The 23,734-nt window shown below is 33.9% G+C and overlaps 1 protein-coding gene across 1 annotated transcript in view; it reads left to right on the top strand.

Annotated features, from left to right (window-relative positions):
- The first annotated feature begins 586 nt into the window (after window positions 1–586).
- The window catches only part of LOC124368895 (queuine tRNA-ribosyltransferase accessory subunit 2), a 43,573-nt gene continuing 20,425 nt past the window's right edge, over window positions 587–23,734 (top strand). The window contains exons 1-7 of the mRNA XM_046826404.1: window positions 587–1,024; window positions 9,056–9,208; window positions 13,623–13,741; window positions 18,085–18,241; window positions 19,039–19,230; window positions 19,523–19,701; window positions 23,046–23,192. Coding sequence (XP_046682360.1) covers window positions 902–1,024; window positions 9,056–9,208; window positions 13,623–13,741; window positions 18,085–18,241; window positions 19,039–19,230; window positions 19,523–19,701; window positions 23,046–23,192 — 1,070 coding nt within the window. The 5' untranslated portion in view covers window positions 587–901. The remainder of the gene's footprint in view (window positions 1,025–9,055; window positions 9,209–13,622; window positions 13,742–18,084; window positions 18,242–19,038; window positions 19,231–19,522; window positions 19,702–23,045; window positions 23,193–23,734) is intronic.

Below are 23,734 nucleotides of genomic sequence, written 5' to 3'. Positions count from 1 at the left end.
TTTATGCTGGTCCCGAACAAACCACTTTAAAAGCTATATAGTTATATCCATCTCCAGTTCTTCTTTTTATCCTAGGTTTATCCTACGATGTAATGGGTAGTCTGTGAAATACACGTAAACACTCAACTCAACGAGGAAATACTAAGTATAATTTAGTTTTGGTGTATGTCTGGTTAAGGACAGGAATGGACTATCTCTTATTTATTCATAGTCAAGTATCAATACAGGAGTCAAAACATGTATATAATCGGTAAAACGTAATACAGTTTTTTGTTTCTTTTTTGATATTGTATATAAGTTGTGCTATTATAGTAGTTGTGCTATTGTATATAAGTGCTATAGATTTGTAATAATCGACGATTCATATTTGATTTAATATTTAAAAATTGCTTATTTTTAATTATGAATTATAACATGAAAAGGAAGACTGATGCTATAATCAAAGCTTTGGTAAAATCGGTATTCAACTATAGTTATGCTTTTAATTTTTATTTCCAATAACTGGAGCTCTTTAAATAAGTTAAGTTGGTATTAGATGAAACATCTGTTTTACTATAACCAACGTGGGGATAGCAGGATGTCTGTGGTTGCAAAAAAGGATTGTAAACATTTGTTTCTGTTTTTGTTTCTGATTCATATTGTGTCAATTATTTGAAAGAAACTGTGTAGGAACACGTGAGCTTGATTATTATAACGTAATAAAATACATTTAATTATATAAACAGGGAAAGATTTATTTTCAAACATTACAATTGAATCTGCTTTTAATTGGTATTTATTATCTTTGTTCAGTACAGCAATAATAAGTCTGTCTTTTGCTAATCCTAAAATATTTATTTATTCAAAATAAATAATTATTTTGACAATAATAATCTGTATTAAACCCATTAGGTAAAAGAAAATGAAGTTTACAGTTCGTCCTATTGATTTACCCAGTTGTAATTTGAGAATAGGTAAATTGAGTGAAATCAAGAGAATTCCAAACACAGTTCTTCTAACACCCCTTCTTCTCCTTTATTCCAAGGTAAGTAGTGAGTCAATCTCAATTTGAAAAGTTTTACAGGTATCTATGAGGTTAAAGGCTGACCTGGCAAATCACGAATTTGATGTTATCAATGTATTCTGCTCATCCTCCTGAACCAAAATATATATATGGTTTTTAGGGGGTGCAAATGACAAATAACATGGTTTTAGGGGTTATATTCATAAATTTTAAGTTTTTAATGTTTTATGTTTTGTTTGTGTGATTTGTCTGGATGCCTGTTTACTTCAATATTATCTGCAGCCGGGAATGATAGTGTATCTTTTATCTGAACGCTCCGGGGCAGAAGTCAGTTCTTCACAAGATATTGTGTACTGTAGTTTGGATCGAGTGAGTGCGTGACAATCATGGATCAACCATCCACTAGTTCGACGAATCTTAGTAAATTGGGGTAGGGTACGATAAGCGGATCCGGTTTTTTATATAGAAATTGGCAAACGATATTACTTAATCATAACCATCGATATAATCAATCAATACGATAAATTATTTTGAACTATTAACTTAAATAATCTATATCAACAGCTGTAAACACTTTAAAATAATACACGTAGGGTAATATTTCAATTTTACATAAGTAATTTTGATTATTAAAAATGACAATCAATTTTAGAAAACTACACTCGATAAGACATGTTTTCGTGGCTTCAACATGTTGGACACATACTGAAAAACCCATTACGTGAAATTTGAAACCACGTGAGAGGAGCAAATATGGTCGTCATCAGTTTTCCTAATTTTGTTATAATAATTTGTTTGATCACTGTAAATATTAAATTCATATTTTAATTTAAAACATATGATTGTTGTTGAGGACTATAGGTACTTTTATATTGATTGATAGTCTAGGATTTGAGATGCGAATATTAGGTATTGATGACTACATGCTTCGATATAAAAAACGGGTCTGCTTATCGTACCCTACCCGTAAGTTGTGTATGTCGGAGTGTTTTGTCGGGCATGTTAAGACCGAAACGAGATTATTTCCTCTTTAATAGAACATGGATTTTTTAATAATGAGTGTATTTGTTCGTCGTGTGGTTGCGTATTGTATTTATACCGGAAGACTTTGATGTTTTGTTGCAACAGAAAAATTCGTAAAAGTAGTAAAAAAAAGTTTTAAGTGTTGTCATTTTTAAAAATTGGCCAGGGCAGGTTCCTTTTTTGAAAAAACGCGCTTATACGTAGAGAAATATTTTGGTTTGGTGGCCACGTTGCTTTTGAAGCCGCCGAGACAACGCTATATTTCGTTGGAGTTTGATGTTTCTGCACATTCTGTGTAGATTGGTATTCTTTCTGCCACCAAGTCGTTGAAATTGATGAGGCCAAATTTGGAAGGAAAAAATACAATTGTGGCAGAAGAATTCAGGGACAGTGGGTTTTTGGGGGAATCAAAAGGCAGAGCAGAGATTCCTTCCTTGTTCCTGTTGAACAATGTGACAGGGACACCCTCCTTGACATAATTAAAGAATGGGTTCTGCCAGGAACGACAATTGTTACAGACTGTTGGAAGGCCTACAACTGTTTCGGTGGCGAGGGATTCAGGCATTTCTCTGTCAATCATTCCATTAATTTTGTTGACTGTGATACTGTGCACTTACAAACACCATTGAAAGACACTGGCGTGAAGTCAGGGCGAACATCTCTCGTTATAGTGTCCGGGGTGACCATTTTGTCTGATACCTGGAAGAATTAATTCCTTTTCAAGGCCAAATACCCCCACCACGTGTTTGTTGCTGCTGCTGAGCTCTATCCACCTACTAATGGTAAGTATTCTCTATTAATGTCCATTTATATATTTATATTAGGGTTTTTCATAATTTATTACATGATTTAAACTTTACATAATTGCCTTTGCAATACATTTCAATTTATATTTCTGATCAGCCCCTCTAGAATTTGATATTTTACTGATAGGTACTATCTCGAGGGTTGTTTTCTTTCGTTGATATCGAAGGTGCTGCTGCTGCCTGCGCTGATGGTTGGAGGCACTCGTCTCAACCCAATAATAACTAATTAATTTATAGCTCAAAATTAAGAAAAACATTGTTCATTTAGTAAAAATTTTGTTCATATTAGTATTATTTTTCATTTACGTTTCCAAAAATGGCGCCGCATCCGATGACGTCATCACAAGGTTGAACCACGGTCACAAAAGGTCACATGACACCTGATGCATATGTAAAACATGGAAATATTGCTCCGCACATGAACAGTTGTTCCATTTTTTTATGTTCTACAACTTCGTTATTTCTCATTTCCACCCTGTCAAACCTTATATTGTTTTGTTCTGTAGGACGATTCCAATAAGTTAATAAAACAAAACTCGTATTTTGCCGTATTACTTTCACAATTACCGTTTTACAATTTACAGAATAAGTCTAGCTTATTAATTTAAAGGGGACCATGCTATTAGTTTTCATTAGACATAGCTTACTGGAATAATTTAGTATTAAGGGTTGTCCCCTAAATTAAGCAATGCCCCATGGGTGTTTTCGGCACTGTTTCATGGGAGAGTGTGGGGTACCAGCGTAATGTAACAATTAAACTTCAATAATTAATTCCTAGAATACGTTAACAAACTTTTCCTGGTTCCCCAGGAAGTTACTGTTATAACTCCCCTCATTAAAGGAAACATCAAGATTTGTAAATCTTTTAAAGAAGATAAAACTTTGTTAAACATTATCTTTATCATAAATTAAAATATGCAAGTTGATAAAAACATTTACTGAGTGGTCTGTCATGTTAGGACCGATGGGTGCGACAAGTATGTAGGCGCCAAATCATCTGTTAGTGCGTTTGCATTACAGTTTATATAACAGTGTAGTGAATGCCATGCCAAGAGATGGTTTAGTGATTGTATTAAAATGTCAGAAGAAACAGCAAACAGTTCAAAATTTTGTTCTTCAGTTATGGATATTATGGTAATGGTATAGTAATAAATCATAATTTACTTTTGAGTTTACAATTATTTTAATTATACTACTATTTTTAGAATAATATAAATTGAGGGAGGGTTGTTGGTAATAGTGTTAAGGTTAAAAGTCCATTACAAGCTGAGGAAAGGGGGTCTGAAAAATCCAATTTTAGCGTTACATAATTTAGGGCTCCTTAACCCATTAACCACTTACAAACACCCATCACGAGACGGTACTGTGATGACGACATGCGTTATTAATATATTTTTAAACATTATTATGGACTCAAATAGTAAAGTTTATATATTAAATCTATACAAAAGAACATATGTACTATACATATAAATATGTATTACTCTAGAAAAATGGGTTAATAATAGTTTCAATATCAATTAAATAGTAAATGTTGTGTTTTGGAACATCAGTAATAATGAACTTAAACTAAATTTACAATATTTCTGATGGAAAACTTTAACTAACATGATACATTTTAGTATAAAAACTAATTAAAAGGGGTAGTGTACGATAACTAGACCTGGTTTTTTATATTGATGTTAACAAACAACATTGCTTGATTATAACCATTGATATAATCAACATATAGCCTACTGATTAATAATAATATATATTAATGTCGGCATACAGTCGAGAATACTGCATTATAAAAGTGTTTTTGAATGGAAAGTGGTAAACCGGTGACTCTTATTTTTGTTTAAACAAGTTGAGAACTAAAATTATGTTTTTTTTTACAGGGTGAGTCTATTATTTTTCACATATTACAGATACATAATTAGGCTAACTTAAAATTAAATTTAAGAAGTTATCTGGTACATACAGTTTTTCAAATTTTAGAAACATTTTCTATTAGTAACTGTGACTCATGGAACAATTCAGAAAATGTCTGAAGATTTGCTTCCGACTGATGATGAGATGAAGAAGAAAACTATGAAGTCACAATAGCCCTCTTGAAATACTTGTATTGGAAAAAGAAGAAAATATCATATTACTTTAAGGGAATTAAAACAACTAACTGAATTAGTTAAAGAAGTTAAAGTAGGCAATGGCCAAGGACAACAACCAGATGATGAAAGCAATCCTTTATTCTCAACACCAAAGGTTGATAATGGTGAATTAATAAAAATGGGTGAGTAAGCATGATCAGCCTCACTGAAGAAACTTATTCTAGTGTGGTTAAGAAGAAACAAAACAAAAGTAATATTTTGAAACTAAATCAGTCTAAGCGTAGGGATAGAGGGTCAAACTATAGTTTTAAGTCCACTAACCGTTTTGAGTTATTGGAAGTCGAAGAAGAAAATATGGTTGAAAAAAAGGGTTTTCTGATTGGTCCAAGTCTTTTGGACGAAATACTGAAAAGAAAATATGGATTTTTCTGACAGCCATGGCAGAGATTTGTTGTGGTATGTGAACTCGCAACAAGATACGCATAAAGCGGTTGGCTTTGTCAGACCTGGTGCTGGCTCAAAACAAGGAAATGTGCAATAATTTTCAAGAACTTCACAAGGAAAACTTGAAAATTCTTTACTCTGGTTCTCTTGTGTGGGTTGAACGATGTGACAAAGAATGAGTCTCAGGTAAGTCATTAATGGAGTTTCTGATATTCGCAGGAGAGTTAATGGGACCTGCAAGATAGTTTTTGTTGACTTACCAACAAGGTATGATTTGGTTGAATGGTCATTTATAAACATGTTAATAAAACATACTCATTTCTTAAGGAACTATGTAATAAAAATCCAAATTTAATTCCAGTAGAGGCTAGTAAGACTGAAAGAACTCTTCATACAAGGTACGGGATTGTAATCTTAGATAGACAAAATGGTTATCTAATCAAATTATTAAGACAGTAGAAGATTTAGAACTTAAGTTTATTCCGATGGACAATTCTAGTCCTGTTCTTGAGTCACATATTTATATTGGATGTATCTCTCCTGGAAACTTCTCTAAGATCCCCTCTTTGGAAGAACCTAAGACTACATTAAAAACTGAGCCCAATGTTAAAAGAAATCTACAGCTTAACACAGGCTCTAGGTCAGGAGGCTTGTGCAACTAGTTCTGAGTCTAGTTGTTTGAGCTGTTTTCTTTTGTCCTTCTTATTTTTAAACATTCAGGGTGGATTGCTTGGCAAGCTAAACACTCTTGAGTCTGTGATTATGAATAATAACTGTGATATTGTTTATCTGAGCATTGACTGAGCAGTTCTGAAATTAATGCCTGTAGCTTAAGAAATTTTTATTTAGTTTCAATATATCAGAGAAAAGTTAATAATTATGGACTTATTTATGCTTCTAATAGACTAAAATGTTGTAATGTCGATGTTTCATCTTTTTGTATTGACAATCATTTTGAGGCATGTGCTTTACTGCTTGACGAATTCAAGATTATTGTTATAAGTCTGCACCGTATTCCTGCAAATGATGAGTGTTTGTTTTACAGAAACTTGAAAGCCTTTTGACTTTTTTTACTGATCAGTGGGCGAATTATAGACGTGTGGTGGTGACTTTAATGCACAGTTTGATCTAACCAAAGATGTAAAGTCTGTTATAGAATTCTTAAATTTGTTGAAACAATTCAGCATGTATTGCCATAACTCTAAACCTACTCGTTATAATGCGTGTTTGGATAATGGTTTTTTTTAATTATCCCACTCCAAAACTATTTCTCTTTTTTGGAACATTTCCCATATACGGACCACGACGCTGTATGGTGCAGGATCTATGTCACCACTATTTTCTTAACTGTCCACCCAACACCCTTAAGGAGTCAACTGGTGAAGAAGCAATTTTACTCACAAGGCAAAACCTTTCAACTAAGAAATGAACTCTCAAGGATTAACTGGACTCATACATTATGTTGTAGTGTTTTGTATTTTAATGATGCGGAGACCTTTTTTTAACAGGTTCTATAGTATATTTATGTCTATTTTTGATAATATTTTTCCTTTTAAGAAATTTGGTTGTAAGCCCAATGATAAAACTAAAACAGGGGTAACTGGTTTAATGGTAATTAAAAAAAAAATTAGATCTTTGTTAATGGTTGCTTATAACAAGTACTGTACGAAGTTTCAATGTCAACATGTGATCAAGATTGTTCAAAAACAGTTAATAAGGATTCCTATGGCCTATCTAACAATATGTTGAAGGAAGTAGTAAATCATTTTGCAGAACCAATTACCATTAGTATTAATTTATGCATGGAGCAGGGAGTATTTCCTGATAGTCTCAAAATGTTCAAAACAAAACCGGTATTTAAAAAATGGCCAAAAACAAGTTCGGCAAGTTTCTATCCTATCTCCTTTATTCCAGTCTTTGGTAATGTAATTGAACACGTTATTTATAAGCAGGTAAGCCTGTACTTGGTTTTTTTATCTGATCAACAGGTTGGCTCTAATCAAAGTAGATCAACAATATCTGCTATTGGTGCTGTGGTAAGGAAGATTTTCAGTGCTTTTGAGTCCAAAGAGTATGGCCTAGGGACCACTATTATTGACCTAAGCTGTGCTTTTGCTTGCGTTGATTATAGCTTGTTGTTTGGAAAGATGGAACATTATGGCATCAGTGGATCTGGAAACAATTTTTTACATTTTATATGTCTAACAGGAGTCAAACTGTATATCGAACATGTATAATGTTCACTAGCTTTAAGAATAAACTTTGGTAAATTGGTTATCTATTCTTTTCTTGTACAAGTTGATATGTAATTTAAGTTGTGGTTTTCTTAACTGGATGTATATTTAAGAGTAATGTTTATGAGCAACATAAAAATAAAGTTAATTTAAATAGATGTTTAATATCAACAAAACATGTTCAACAACTTAACTTCAAAACTTATTCCACATTTCTATGTTTCGCCTCACCAAAGCATTAGTACTTCAGTCGGTGGTGTAACTAAGAAGGAGAGTATGAAGGGGGGGTAGAACCCATCTCCAAAGCCATAAAAAGTTTATATATAATAGCAATCCTACAGGTTTAAAATAAAATAGTGAAATATTTTACTTTGAATTAAGCCAATCTAATTGATTTAAATTCAGATTCATTCCATACTGTCCACTCTTCCCCCCCCCCCATTTGGTAAGGTGTGTTATCAGATTCTTCCTTTCCTCCAAAACCAAGTTCTATTTATACCACTGATTTAATTTAAATTATAATATACACTATAGCAGTTTCAATAGCACTGACCTAGTAAAAAAAACTCAATGCAATATTTAGTGTTGTGTGTACTGTAAATAGTGAAATATTAATTTTAGTATCTTATTTAGCCAATAGAAAAATGTTTCTGAAACTTTCGATACTCCTAGTGGCTAAAAGGTTAATTATAATCAAAATAATGCCAAGAATAGAAGTCTTAGAATTGCATGTCAAACCCAAATCAGTCAGAAGAAATGTGGGTTTTCATAAAAATTTCAATGACACATTTCCCAAATGTTGACTGCCATATTGGAAAATGGTGACTGAATTTTTAAATTAATGTAATTGTAATAAGCATAAAACATAAGGTAAAGTTTCCAATTTTAAGTTTAATAATTTCTGAGATCACACTGGTAGCCTCCCTGAATTGATCACTCTGTTCACTATCTTTCGTGCATTATATGATATTGCTGTTCCTTATACCTTGAACACTGTACCGCTCATTAGACAAGTGTTATTATACTATTCTATAAGTTAGAAGTGTTGTCATATAAGATGTTCACTACCCCAGCTTTATACGTGGTCTTTCTATTCACGAAATCGTCACATAAGAAACTGTGCCCCTCATTATTTAAAGAGTTAAGGTAGAGTGTTATACCATCAGTGATATTCAAATTAACCTTGAGAACTAGAAATGAATCTTTAATTTGATATTTAGTATAACGTCTGTTCATTAAATATACATTTGTTACAACAATTCCATATTGTAATTTTTTTATTTTATATTTATGCTGCTATTAATGTAAATAAAATGTTATTCCTCAGAATTGAGTAACAGTGACCTACTTATACTTGTCATTTAGCTTGTTGAAGTGTCATATTAGTCATGTAAAATATTCAGCTAATGTTACAAACTTTTATTATGTTTGATAGTTATGTTTTTATTTTTCTAGGGAGGAAGTGTAACACACATGACACGTGAAGTCCTTGAAATGGTTACAGACATTTCTTCACAAGCGGTGCATATTCCATTGTCAAACAGTGCTCAGTGTTATAATGGAGTTAAACACTTTAAAGAGGGAATTTCCAGCTTTGCTGGTCTACATGTAAGTATAATCCTTAAATTTGTTAGATCGAGGATGTCATTCATTTTTCTTTTAAATAGACACTTAAAATTAAAATATGAAATGTTTTTGTAAAAGGAAATAAGTTAATTAAGGGAATGTAGCGCAGCATCTGAAGAAAAACGTAATTTAACTAAAAAAAAAAATAACAAAAGTAAAAAAAAAAAAAAACTAGATAAAATGAAGTAAGAAATATAGGAAAATAACTCAAAATTTTCATTCAACAGTATCATTTTCAAAAAGTCAAAAGTAACCAACAACAATAATGAATTATTATTATGCTGGCCAAATTGATCAGCTGATGTACTGGTTGGACATGATCTCCTTTTCATTGTTTGTTGAGACTCTTGGTTCACTCTGTACATTAACATAATCATCAAATCGTCTGGGAAGAGTAACTGCTCTCCGCAGTCTTTCTGATCTGATGTCTTTATTTTCATATACAGGTGAACAAACTTGGCCAGAAGAGGACTGCCCCTTGATTCAGCAGTCTGTGGTACTAACTCACTGTCGTCTAATCTGGCTTCACTTGATATAGCTAGTCCTGGAACACAGGGTTTCATGAATCTCTCAGTCCTAACATACACAGCTCCATTTTCATCATCCTCCACTTCATATGAATGATTTCCTCGACTATTGACCACTTTACCCCTTTTCCATAAGTCATCTTCTAGCTTCCTCTTGTACCAAACCTCTTCACCAACAGCTAGATCTCTTCTTTGAACCACATTCTTTGTATATGTTTTTGCTGATCAGGTCTTATTTTTAGCCAAACTTTCTTGAACATCTGCTGGATCCACAATTCTTTGATTTGCTTTGGTGTTTGGAAATTGTAATCTTAACCAGCAACACATGATTCATTGTGCTGGGCTGAAGTTGGTCTTGTTGGATGTGTTTCTTTGCAGCAGTAATATCTTGTATAAGTCAGTTTTTTCTTATATTGGGTTCTGGATCATATCCTCTGCTAGTCTTACAGACACCTCAGCCTTTCCATTGCTGTGCCTACAGTAAGGACTACTTGTGATATGTTCAAACTCCCAGTCTTGAGCAAATGGTTTGAATTCTTATTTGAGATACACTGAATGGCCTTAGTACTGCTCTGGACTCACTAAGATTTAAAGATTTTATACCAACAATTCTCTGCAGGAATTTGAGACCGACAATGTTACAAGATGCTCCTGTGTCCAGTGGAAAACAGACGTCCACCACTCCACTATCTCTTCGGATGATTTTCAAAGTGGCAAATACTCCCTGGCCCTGACGCTTTTCTATCTTCAGAACAGTTTGGTCATCTTCCTCAACATCCACAGAGACTTGCTTGATTTGTTTTGGACTTCTACAAACAATTTCAAAATGTCCTTTCTTACCACAATTTATGCATATTTGTTCTCTCTGTTCATATCTTGCATCTTGTTCATTTACTGTTTTGTCACCTTGCTGCTTTTGTACATTTGAACAGCGTCGACCAAAGTTATATATTTATCAGCCAAAACTTTTTTCACAGCTTTAGGTCCTTTATTGAACAAACATTTTGTTGTCTAAAATGAGCTTATTCTCCATTTGCGTGAAGTCACTCAGATTCACCTGAGTCATTAGCCTCATGAAGTACTCCTGGTATGTCTCTTCTGTCTCCTGCTTGATTAAATTAAACAAGTATCTCTCATACTGAATATTAAACTCTGAAGTTAGCTTCTGTTCCAGCACACATAGCACCTCATTCATCATTGTCCTCTCAGGTTCATCCATCAACCTGTAAATGATCCTGCTGGCCTCATCGCCAATGACGCTCATCATTAAAGCTATTTGAACAGAGTGGTCCTCGTCACAGAGCCTGGTTGCTAAGGAATAGTTGCTGAATATCTTCCTAAAGTGTTGAATGTTCTCCCTCATGTTGCCATCAAGCTTCAGCTTACTAGGTACTGGTACTTGTCTTACCACATTGCTGCCAGCAGTGGAACCTGATGTGTTGTTGAAGGACAAATGTTATCTTTGATCTGAGCGTTGCTAGGCCTTGACATCTGACTCATTTCTTGTCTCAAGCGTACATTTTCTGCTTCAATCTCTTGTCTCAGACGTGCATTCTTCCTTCTACTGCCAAGATACTGTCATTGACATCTTTATGAAAAACCTTCACTAAGCTTATAATAAAACTTTTTAGTACCTGAAACCATAATGTAACTTCAGAAAAAACAATAAAATAAAGTAAGAAATAAAAGAAAATAACTCAACATTTTTATTCAACAGTTTACAACAGAATCATTTTCAAGAAGTCAAAAGTAAACAATAACAATAATGTATTATTATTAATGCTGGCCAAACTCTGATCAGCTGACCAGCTGATCAAGGTACTGGGTGTACGTCAAAAGGATAACATGAAAACTCATTAGGTCTTAAACATACATTAGGTATGCTTGTCAAGACTTCATATCACCAAATCAAAAATCTTCCCAAAAAAATAAGAATCTTTTTATTTGGGGTAAATGGCCCCCTTAAAAAGTGACAGTAAAAAGAAAAAAAAGTAATAAAGTGGTGAGTCAATGTTAAAAGTCAGTGACAAGATTTGTAAACATTCTATTCACTCTCAATCCAGTCAGTGTCCAGTCTTAGTAAATCTCTTTGCTAATGAAGCGTGTAAGTAAAATGCAGTGAATTTTGCTGCATAATGTTAATTAGTAGTGTTCTAATGTTATGCTATGTTATGTCCATTATGTTATTCTGAAATTAAAATTCCAGCATGTTCCAGTATTTAAGTGTTCCAAATGTTATGTTAATTCCTAATTTTTAATGCTGCAAACTTTTTACTCTTTGTTCATGAAATATGACTATATATATACTCCAATATGGGTATGCCCTTGAGATTAATCACTTCAAACTTAAATCCTTATAATTTTTACTTTTAGAGCAAGAAATTTATCATACGATTTGACATCCAGCTAAAGATTTTGGCACGTTGTTGTAATTTACAAAGTAATTGCATACTGACTCTAAGAAACACATGATTCATGTTGAGTGCTTGAGCTTATTATCACTGGAGCTCTATACAAAAAGCGAAGTCTTGACTCCTCCCTGTGTGAAAATAAAATTAATTCATCTAGTACAGTCTTTAGTTATTTATTAATGGTGATTTCCCCCCCCCCTCATTTATAAGGCATGCACAGCCATGACTTTCATCTAAGTTCTCTGGTTCACACTGCATTTAAACATTATTAACACAATTGAAATCTTGAAATGTTTTATTTAACTTTGGAGAACCATCTGTTTCAGATAGGTGTGTTCACACACCTACAATTGCACATGGTTCTTCATAGCCAATATATCTAACCAAAATGCTTCAAGAATTTAATTTTGTGAATAAGTTGTAAGCCCTGAAAACTTAGATAGTACCAGGCTGCTATTTATGTTTCTGGCCTTGGTAACACTGATTTGTTGCTTGGCACCAGCTGACGTTTCTAATACCAAGTTCACATTGTTAAACATAACATCAACCAAAACATTTTGTTATTTCACTGTTGTTGCTGTTATTGGCACCAGGTTGTAAAATTGATCTTTGGTGAAACTGGAATTAAATCGTGAACACTTTAGTACATTAATTTTTCAATGACTAAACTTTTGATATAGCCTGACACGGCAAGAGTGCACAGATGAATTTAATTCCTTTCATAGTAATGAAGCGCTTTCCTACAGCACCGTAAAAACTGGTATAATGAATTCAATTGTGGCTGACGATCACTCCAGGAAGAACCCTGTGAAGTTCGTCTAACATCGGTTGTTATGAAAGAAAACCGATGCTGTGCATGACCTGATAAAGCATGATCGTCATGTGACATATCGTGATATTTAGGCATCTTTAGGCATTAGCATGACAAGCATCAGTAGGATTTTGCATGAATATTTGCATGTGAAAGATATTTGTTCGTGTTGGATACTGCATAACCTGACAAACACTCCAAAGGAGGCTCGTGTTGATTGGTGCAAGAAAATTCACTCAAGGTGCATCAAAAGCAGTTTGTAATATCTCCACAGGTGACGAATCATGGATATACTCATATTATCCTGAAACAAATCAGCAGTCTGGGTCTTTCAAGATGAACCAAATCCAACCAAAGTTGTTCGTGGAAGAAGCAAATCAAAGCAAATAGTTGCCTGTTTTTTGGCATTGAATTGGAGTGAAAAAATGCTTTGAAAATTGGTTCCAATGCATGCAAAAGTGTATCAATATTCATGGAGAATATTTTGAAAAACAATAAAACTGATTTTGTCCTTTAGTTCTTGTATTTTCATCCTTAGGCCAGAAACATAGGTAGCAGCTCTCGTAACAACAGTAAATGGTAGTAATTTCTCTGAACCAAATACTGTAAACCCGAGCCATGTTTGATTGTTGTTGCTATTTTGACAGGAGTGTTTATCATACTGCTCAGTACAAGACCCTGCGGAAGCAACTAGAGTGGGCTACAATGAGAAAACTAGCATAACAATTTGGACTCACACTGGTAGGAAACAGCTTACAGCAGATAAGTAAGTTAATAGGAATCTAGACCTATTAAATATCTTCAAATAATTAATTTAACTTTTTGATTACTGTAATATATTAGTCTTACAGTGCAACCTCGTTTATCCGGATTCCATTTATCTGGATCATATGAATTGGTTTATGCAGTGTCAAAAATCTTTTGAAGAATAAACGATTTCTGTTGAATTTCCAGTGTAATTGGTTGTTTTGTTAAGTTTAGAATAATGCTCACAATATAATAACAAACTAAAAATGTTGTAGTAGGGCTGCAAGAGGTTGATAATTGTAAATTGAAAAACGTGCATGATTGGTGTCAGGCCGACAATAGCATTGGCGTGATGATGACGTAGTTGTATCAGCTGCTTATTCTTCAATGTAACAGAGTACAGAGCAAATGATTCTGATAATGAAGAACCAGAAGATATTATGACTCATAGTGATGCCGATACGGCACAGCTAGATCTGCTGATAGTTTATTTTGGACGACATCAACACAAATAATGGCCTTGAACATTTGCGAGATTATACTCCCCAGAAGCAGTGTACCAGAGTTAAATGAATAGACTAATAAATTGAGGTTTCTTTTACATTAAACACATTTTTTAATTTGTTTAATTTATAATCAATCTCTGTTTTTAATAAATTTTCTCTCTTTTACTACCATATTTGTAACAAACTTCTTATTATTTTTAATATATTGTGTTTATATTGTATTCTTTGTTCATCTAGATCACTTCCAATCCCCATTAAACCAGATAAACTAGGTTGCACTGTACGTAACAATAAATAATTTAAATGTTCTTCCTTACATATTTGATGCTTGATGTATTGGATTGGAGTAACAATACGGAATATTGTTGTTCCATAGAAATTGTAAATATCCCAGTTTAACTCAAAATATTACACTAAAAGTTTATAAATGATAATAATATATAATAATAATTTTGTATTTATTGGTTAAGCTTTAGTGCATCCTATCACTCAGGCTGGAAAAGTTTCAATATCTGTTTTTCTATGTATCTGTTTGTCTGGTCACATGATATTTTGAAAATGAAATAACCAATAGGCTTGAAATTTTGCATGAAGCTTAATTTCTGTATAGGCAACTCAGAGTTCCACAAATAAAACATGAAGTTAAAAAAAAAAAAAACTAAAAAATACCTAGTAGATTTAGCTGGGTACTCAATAAAGAAATTATTTTAAATAGGATAGTGTAAGAATATTATTTTATCAATATGATTATAACTCAGTAAAATAAGGCAAAATAAGGATGCAACCTCGGAATGAGAGATAATAAGCTAAAATTTTGCATACGTCTTTGTTTTGATGATATAAAACTTACCTCAAAAGTCTCTTATAATCACGTGTATGCGTCTTTAGATATTTAAGGTCAAAGTTCACGAAAATCAGTTTTTTGCAAATATCTCGTTTCCCTTACGCTAAATGACTTTGAAGGTGGTTAGAGAAATTGTAGAACGGAAAATTCTCTTCAACTTTTGTATGAAGTAATTTCATGTATGTTCAACCCTTTTTGAGATACAGCGCAAAGAGTAGGGGACCGCTTACCTGTATATATACGATAATGCGAGGTCAGCCAGTAGAATACAATAAATAAATGAGTTATATTGTTAATTATTCACTTACTATTATTATTATTACTTAATACTATTATTATTGTTAGCATTATTATCATTATTATAAAATTTTTATTATTACTTATTATTTAATATGCCTAGACGAAACCACTACAACATATATCATCGATGGTGGATTTCTCTTGCATCAAATTGTATGGAATAAAGATGATACTATCTCTGATATTTTGAATAAATACGTCAAATATTTACAAACACATTATGGGTCAAGTATCGTTGTTGTATTTGATGGTTACTCAGACTACACTAAGAACATTAAAGCAATGGAACAATTAAGAAGAACTGCTGGTGTTTCAAAATCTTATGAACTCCGCTTTGATGAAACAATGGAGGTGGCAATCAGCCAAGAAAAAGTGTTATCGCATTCATCTAATAAAAAAATATTTATAGACATGCTTATCAACAAATTAAAAACTGTTAATATCACTACAAAACAAGCCAGAGATGACGCTGATGTTCCCATTGTAGAAACAGCTATTGTAGAGTGTAAACTTAAAAAAAACTTCTGTCATTGTAAGAGAAGATATTGATTTGTTAGTTATTTTGATAGGACGTGCTCAATCACATCAACAAGAAATTTTTTTCAAAAAAATGGGTAAGGGTAATGTGGAGACAATACTGAATTCATCGAAAAGTTTTCATAAATACCCCATTATAAGAAACACATATTATTTTTACACGCGTTTAGTGTATTTGATACGACTTCTGCGCTTTATAAAAAAGGTAAAATATCGTTTATTAAAATGTTAGAAAAAATCACAATTTAAATCAATCAGCTCAATTATTTAAACAAAAAAACTGCTCTGTACAAGAATTATTTGAAAATGAAGTACGTATTTTCTTAGCAACGTATAATGCTCCGAAATCAGAAGTCATTTCGATACACCCAGTTCATCAAATCAACAAGACTCAAGAAACCAGTGCAGTTATAAAGTCTTCTACCTTCAAGTACAGCAGCTCGTCAGTATATCCTTCGTGTCTATTATCAGACCCAAATTTGGTTGGGAAATGATTTAGAACCCCAGGAATTCGGCTGGGTAGTGCAAAATGTACTCCTGGAACCAATAAAAACATTATTACCACCAGCACCAGAAGAACTGCTGAATACATTATTTTGCAATTGCAAGGAAGGTTGTGGTTCTAATAGCGGATGCAGGAAATCAGGATTGCGATGCACTTTAATTTGTCGGCAGTATAATGGACAATCATGCCTCAACGCTTCATCAACTTCAGATGGTTTCAATGAAGAAAGTGAATATGCACCTGATATTCTTGACTCTTTCTATTCTGATACTTTAGTAAACGAGAATGATGATAATGAATCCGATATTGAACAGCCAGAGGAAGAAGAAAAAGAAGAAGAAGAAAAAGAAGAAGAAGAAAAAGAAGAAGAAGAAAAAGAAGAAGAAGAAAAAGAAGAAGAAGAAGAAGACGATGAACATGAAGAAAATTAAAACAAAAATACCAATCATTAATAATGAAAACAAATATTTTATATTTGATATTTTAATAAATTAATTATTGGATCAATAAATAAATATATAATTAAAATTCATTTGAAATATTTCTTTTAATATTGTATGTTTGGTAAAAATAAAATAAGTATTATTTAGAGAATATATAATTTATAATTAATATCTATAAATATGGTATATTAAATAATAATAAAAATGTAATAATAATGATAATATTGCTAACAATAATAATAGTATTAAGTAATAATAATAATAATATTAAGTGAATAATTAACAATATAACTCATTTATTTATTGTATTCTACTGGCTGACCTCGCATTATCGTATATACAGGTAAGCGGTCCCCTACTCTTTGCGCTGTATCTCAAAAAGGGTTGAACGTACATGAAATTACTTCATACAAAAGTTGAAGAGAATTTTCCGTTCTACAATTCCTCTAACCACCTTCAAAGTCATTTAGCGTAAGGGAAACGAGATATTTGCAAAAAACTGATTTTCGTGAACTTTGACCTTAAATATCTAAAGACGCGTACACGTGATTATATGAGACTTTTGAGGTAAGTTTTATACCATCAAAATAAAGACGTATGCAAAATTTTAGCTTTTTATCTCTCATTCCGAGGTTGCATCCTTATTTTACCGGACTATTATTGTTATGACTATTTCAATGTAAAGTTTGAACTTGAAACTTATGATAATTAAAGAATGATTGTCTGGTGGTTAGTAGAATGAATGAGAGAATTGAAGAGAACATGATTCACAATGGAAATGCTCTCAGATTAGTTTCTATAAGTTTTAGTACTGTTTACATGAGTGTAACCAACTGCTTAGGTTTAAGTCAAGTGTTTTCCTGCTGAGTTTTCTTCACTGGTGGCATGTTTATTTGATGACAAGTACAGTACTTGAACAGTCATGTTCAACCATCACAGGAATCATGTTGAAAAATAGTTGAATATAAAATAATTATGATCAGTAATATAAGATAAAAATTATTACTTACTGTCCAGACATGCCTTGTATAAAAATTAGTGTACTGTTTAATATTTTTGTAAAGAAATTTGGTTTGCTCTTTTTACAAAAATATAATTCAACACAAGCATTACTTGTTGTTGCAGTAGATATTAAAATTGTTTATGTAAAAGAAGTATTTGCTCTTATTGGTTAAGAGAAGGAAAACTTTAACTTTAAGTAACAAATACTTATTTTTTTGCCATCAGGTACATGGATATGATGGAAGCATTCAGGCCAGACATGTACCAAGCACTTTGTGATGGAGATACTAATACAGAAAGCTCCCGGAAGAGAAGCCAGAAAGCGGTGGATGTATCGACTAGTTTGTTCCTATCATGTGCAGACAGGCACACAAAGTCACAGGTACTGTTCTCTCAAAAAGGTAGTTTATTGGTTGCCGAAAAATAATATTTTTCATACTCATAAAAATGCACTCTTTGAAACATTTTATTGTATAATTTGTGTACCAGTCCTGAATGGAACTGGTTGTTTGATCTAAGCTACTCGGAGGTCTGGTTTGGAAGATGATATGAAGCTAGGTGTATTGGCCTCTTAACATCTTTGTGCCTTCTGATGTTTGCACTTATCCCTTCTATGACGGTGTAAATGCATCTAGGTCCCAGACGGGATTTGAGGAGAAACAATGGAGATTAAAAGCTGGATTTCAGAAAACTGCTTCTACAGCTAGTTATTTAATGATTTAATGTAATATAGAAGGGAGATCAACAAATGACCTAAAATCTACTCTGTATGCTGTAAAACCTACTGAGAGAGATGAGCAAGGGAGGTGAGTGAGTTAATCTTTCATCACGTTGAAGGAATGGAGGGAGGGTACATCATCAAAATATCATGGCATACTCCTAAAATACAATTATCTTAATAAGAATGTAATCAAATCTTCATCATCCAATCGAATGGCCAAAGTATCAACATTTTTTTAAAACTTGATTTTAAAATATATATATTTGTGTGTTTCTGTTATTGAATATATTTTGGTACTGGTTGAACTAGTTGAGAAGCACAAAATAATAAATCGTATGATGGTTTGAGCCAATAACAAGATTCACCATATAGTTATATACAGTAACAAGTTTCACCATATAGTTATATACAGTAACAAGATTCACCAGATAGTTATAGACAGTTGCAGGATGTTTCAGAGCCTGAAGGACAGTGCATTGCTTGCTACAGTAGAGGGGGGATATGACCTGGAAGCTAGGCGTCAGTCAGCACAGATGTTCAGCCGCCATCCCTTGGTTCAAGGGTTTGTCATCGATGGACTTCATAACAACGGCATGGCTGTGGAACAGATGAGTTATGACACCATCCGGCCAGTCATCACGGAAACATTGGTACTCAACTTTTATTATAATATACCCTCTTTAGGTTTAGAGTGGTGTTCTGCTGTTACAGAAACTAACACCTTAAGCTGATTATAAATATATTTTATGTATTATATTTTGAAAAGTTGGTGTATAAAATAACAAAGCCAATTTTTACTTTCGACCTTCTTTTTCTAAGATGATTAAACCTTTTATAATAAAATAGAACAATGAAGCATTAATTTATATTGATTGAGGTTTTTTATAATTTTGTGTATAATTAATGCAAAACTTTTCTGAATTTTTTTCTACCTCCTTATAGAAATACTTGCCTGAAGATAAACTACGAGTTCTGCACGGTTGCTGGAGACCAGATGTTGTGTTAGAGCTAGTCCAAGCAGGTATCGATGTGTTCGACTCCTCTCTTGTATACTTGGCTGCTGAGCGTGGGTGTGCATTTACTTTCACCTACCATGCTTGCCCTCATCCAGTGTTATCAAAGTAAGTTAGTTTTATTTAGAATAAATATGTTATTTTTGTCTCTGATGTTTAAAATACAACCTGATGAGCATTATATGTGTGTATATACAGGGTGCGGCAGCATAACTTCCTTTTTTTAAATGCGCGCCATTCAGTAAGTTGATGTCATAGCGGAGCGCTAGTGGTCTCATTCAAGAGGGGGTACTCTAAAGTTTTGTCCCGACACGGTTCAGTCACCATCATGCGTTGGAATAGTGAGGAGCGTGCCTTTGCCGTTGAGGCCTACTTTTCAAGCGGATGTTCGGTTATTGCAACACAGCGTGCATTTCGGAATCGCTTTAATTTAGCCCCGTTGGCTCCGGTCCCAGACCGCAAATCAATTTTTTACATGGGTGCGACAAACTGCAAGTGCGATAAAACGAAGAACTGGAGTCCCTCGGCCCGTTAGATCACCTGAGAACATTGAAGCAGTGAGAGCGTCAATGTTGCGATCACCACGGCGTTCCGCGCGCAAACACGCATCTGCCCTTGGACTATCCGATCGTTCTGTGAGAAGAATTCTTCGTGATGATCTTCATTTTCATCCATATAAGATGGCGATAGTGCAGAAAATTTCAGAACGTGACTTCAATTCTCGGATGAACGCGTGTGAGCTTCTTCTTGTTGTCGTTCCCGAGGTTGCTATTGTTCTTTTTAGCGAAGAAGCCCATTTTTATTTGAGTGGGTCGGTTAACAAACAAAACATGCGCTACTGGGCTGACACCAACCCTCGAGAATTGCATCAAAGGCCTTTGCATTCATCGGAAGTCACAGTGTGGTGTGCAATTTCCTCAGCTGGAATTATTGGTCCCTGGTTTTTTGAGGAAAATGAGGTTACAGTGACAGTGACTTCTGACCGGTATGTAAACATGCTACAGAATTTTTTTGCCCACGGCTAGAAGATTGGGATTTGGGTGACACTTGGTTCCAACACCCCTGTGGGTGGTGTTGTTGCGTATATTTCCAAAACCCCATAGAAAAAAAATCACAAGGTGACAGATCGGGAGAACGTGCCGGCCATTCCAAATCGCCTCTAATTGAGATAAGGCGCTCTGGAAAGTTTTCCCTCAAAACAGCCATCGATGCTCTCGCAGTGTGTGCTGTTGCACCGTCTTGTTGAATGTTGTGACCCATGTAACAATTGATTGCGGTCTGGGACGGGGGCCAACGGGGCTAAATTAAAGCGATTCCGAAATGCACGCTGTGTTGCAATAACCGAACATCCGCTTGAAAAGTAGGCCTCAACGGCAAAGGCACGCTCCTCACTATATCAACGCATGATGGTGACTGAACCGTGTCGGGACAAAACTTTAGAGTACCCCCTCTTGAATGAGACCACTAGCGCTCCGCTATGACATCAACTAACTGAATGGCGCGCATTTAAAGAAAGGAAGTTATGCTGCCGCACCCTGTATAATGCTCATCACACACACACACACACACACACACACACACACACACACACACACACACACACACACACACACACACACACACACACACACACACACACACACACCACGCACACGCACACGCACACACACACACACACACACCACACACACACACACACACACACACGCATACGCGCACACACACACACACACACACACACCTCTTCCAAGATACTCTTCAATAGTCTACAAAAAATTTGCTATCAGCAACTTTTTTACTTAATTTTTTAAACTTTTAGCTTTACACTTCTTGAGGTCTTCTGGTTCCACAGCTTTTCCTATGTATGAGGGCTTCTCCTCAAATAGAGCTAGTTGGTGCATAGGAAGATTGAAGTTTGCTTCACCTCGAGTGATGTAGTAATGGATGCTGGAACATCTGGGTAGGCTGCTTTCATGCACAAATTTTACTGCCTCCAGAATATACAGAGCTATTATTAGCTCGTTAGTATTGAAAAGTTGATAAAGGATGGGCAACCTCATTCTCTTAGTTGTAAGTCAACAAGTGCCTTCACTGCCATCTACTGGATAATATGCTGTTTTGGCAGTATCTATTGTTTTTGTTAGACTTGTTATAATATAGATCTCAGTTTTCATTTTTTGACATAGATTATCAATGTGCAATGTCTAACTGAGGTCTTTATCTTTTATCACTCTCAAGTATTTTACCTCTGTTGTCACCTTAACATTAGGTAAGTGAGCTGTTTGTTCTTTTTTGCTGCAGATAATGATTTGGTGGGTCTTAGTTATATTGGAAATACTACACAACCAGATTCATTACAATATATGACTGGATCTCTAGTTGTTCTGCACATTTTTCAAACCATAATATGATTGTGTCATTGGCATACATTTAGTTTTTGGCAAATTCTTCCAGATACTTAGGAAGATCGTTAGCAAAAATTGTGAAAAGAACAAGCCCCAAAACAGATTCCTGTGGAATACCCCTTAGAACTGGCCAAGTGCAGGATCTAGTTTGATGGACTATTGGCCCACCTAAAGCATTTTGCTGTGGTGTCTTGTATGCCCAAGGAGGATAGTTTTGTCAAGAGTTGTTCATGTTAAAGGATGTTAAAGGCTTTGCTTAAGTCCAGTAGTATTGCAGTAGTTGTATTGTTTTCCTTCTAATTAGTCAATGATGTGTTCAATGAAGCTAACCAGAGCAATCGATGTTGATTTCTTAGTGGATCCGGCCATTTAGATTATTGTATATGGATTGTCATTATAGCCACAGAAGACCACTTCACGATGTAGGCTCAAAGGTTCAAAACTAATAACAAATAGGAAAATAAGAAACTCCAGACAACAACTTTCAGTTCTCAATCAACATAGCTTCCCTATACTCGATAATTTAGTCCTCAAGAACCTGAAATTCCTTTAGTGTCTTTGAATTGTGTGTTGCATAGTTAGGATACCGAAAGATTGGTGGATGCTTCAAGCATCTAATTACACCTAACCAGTCTGTGGAGTTTTAAAGAGTTTAATTACATTTAAGTAACAAAGTAAGAACTTTTAAGTAACTAGATTTTTTAGTTATAGTGTGTATAATTCTCCACAATTTCTTTAATTATTTAAAACATTTTTCATAACAAAAATTTTGTTAAAAAAGTTTAAAACTTTGGAATAGCATTCAATATTTAGGAAAACCAAAGTTTATTGATACTATTATTTAGTGTTTGAATAGTAAATTATACATTAATAGATATTTTCAGTTATCTTTACAGGGCAGGTACATAAATTTAAGGAACATTTAGATTAATAGCTTTTACAACTTTATTATGACTTTTAGAATATGATTATTTTATTTTAAAGAACATGTTTTCTTGTATGAAATGTATATTTAAAAAGTAATGATTAAAATTTGGTGAGCTGCAGTGAGGACCAGTGTAGTAGAGTGATTGAGGAAGAACAAAAAGAGAATGGATGCATTAAGAACGTTACACAGAACTGTAAGCCAGATGACATGCAGACCAAGACCTGTAAACGTATTACCGACTATGAGATGAATCTCAATGACAAAATGTAAGTAGTGCAATTTCACTTTTGCATGTTATTATAACTTGTATATTTTTAGAGTTTTTAAAAGAAGTTTCCAATGCATGTTAACTATCCAATTACTTGAAATATAATTGATTAACATCTTTAAATGTGTGGATTAATCATTTGATGTAGCTTCAAAACATGGAACAATGTTGCGAACATTTTGCTAGCTGTAAAATCATGTTGCTATCATTACTAGTATCAGGCTCTGTACTAGTAAAACTAGTGGTGACAGAAGAGCATTGTACTCCCTTTTTTGTTGTTACATTTTTGATTAATTTGATTGATTTAGTTTAATTAAGATAAAAACACGGCCAGGTTCAGTCTTATGCTTCATAATACTGAGTTTGACCTAGAAATAAGAGGTGATTGTGATTAGCGATATTGAAAACATAGATTACTTCAAGATGATCACAAAAGAAGTGTCAGTGATTCTGTATATTCCTGTAACTGTGCAACAAACTGTTCCATGGCTCGTTAAAGCTATCCATTTATATTAACAGATGGGAAACAATTTGACAATG

This window comes from Homalodisca vitripennis, chromosome 1, assembly GCF_021130785.1.
Source record: "Homalodisca vitripennis isolate AUS2020 chromosome 1, UT_GWSS_2.1, whole genome shotgun sequence".
Lineage (NCBI taxonomy): Eukaryota > Metazoa > Arthropoda > Insecta > Hemiptera > Cicadellidae > Homalodisca > Homalodisca vitripennis.
Note: the sequence above shows the minus strand (reverse complement) of the source record. Positions and strands in the feature narration are given on the sequence as shown.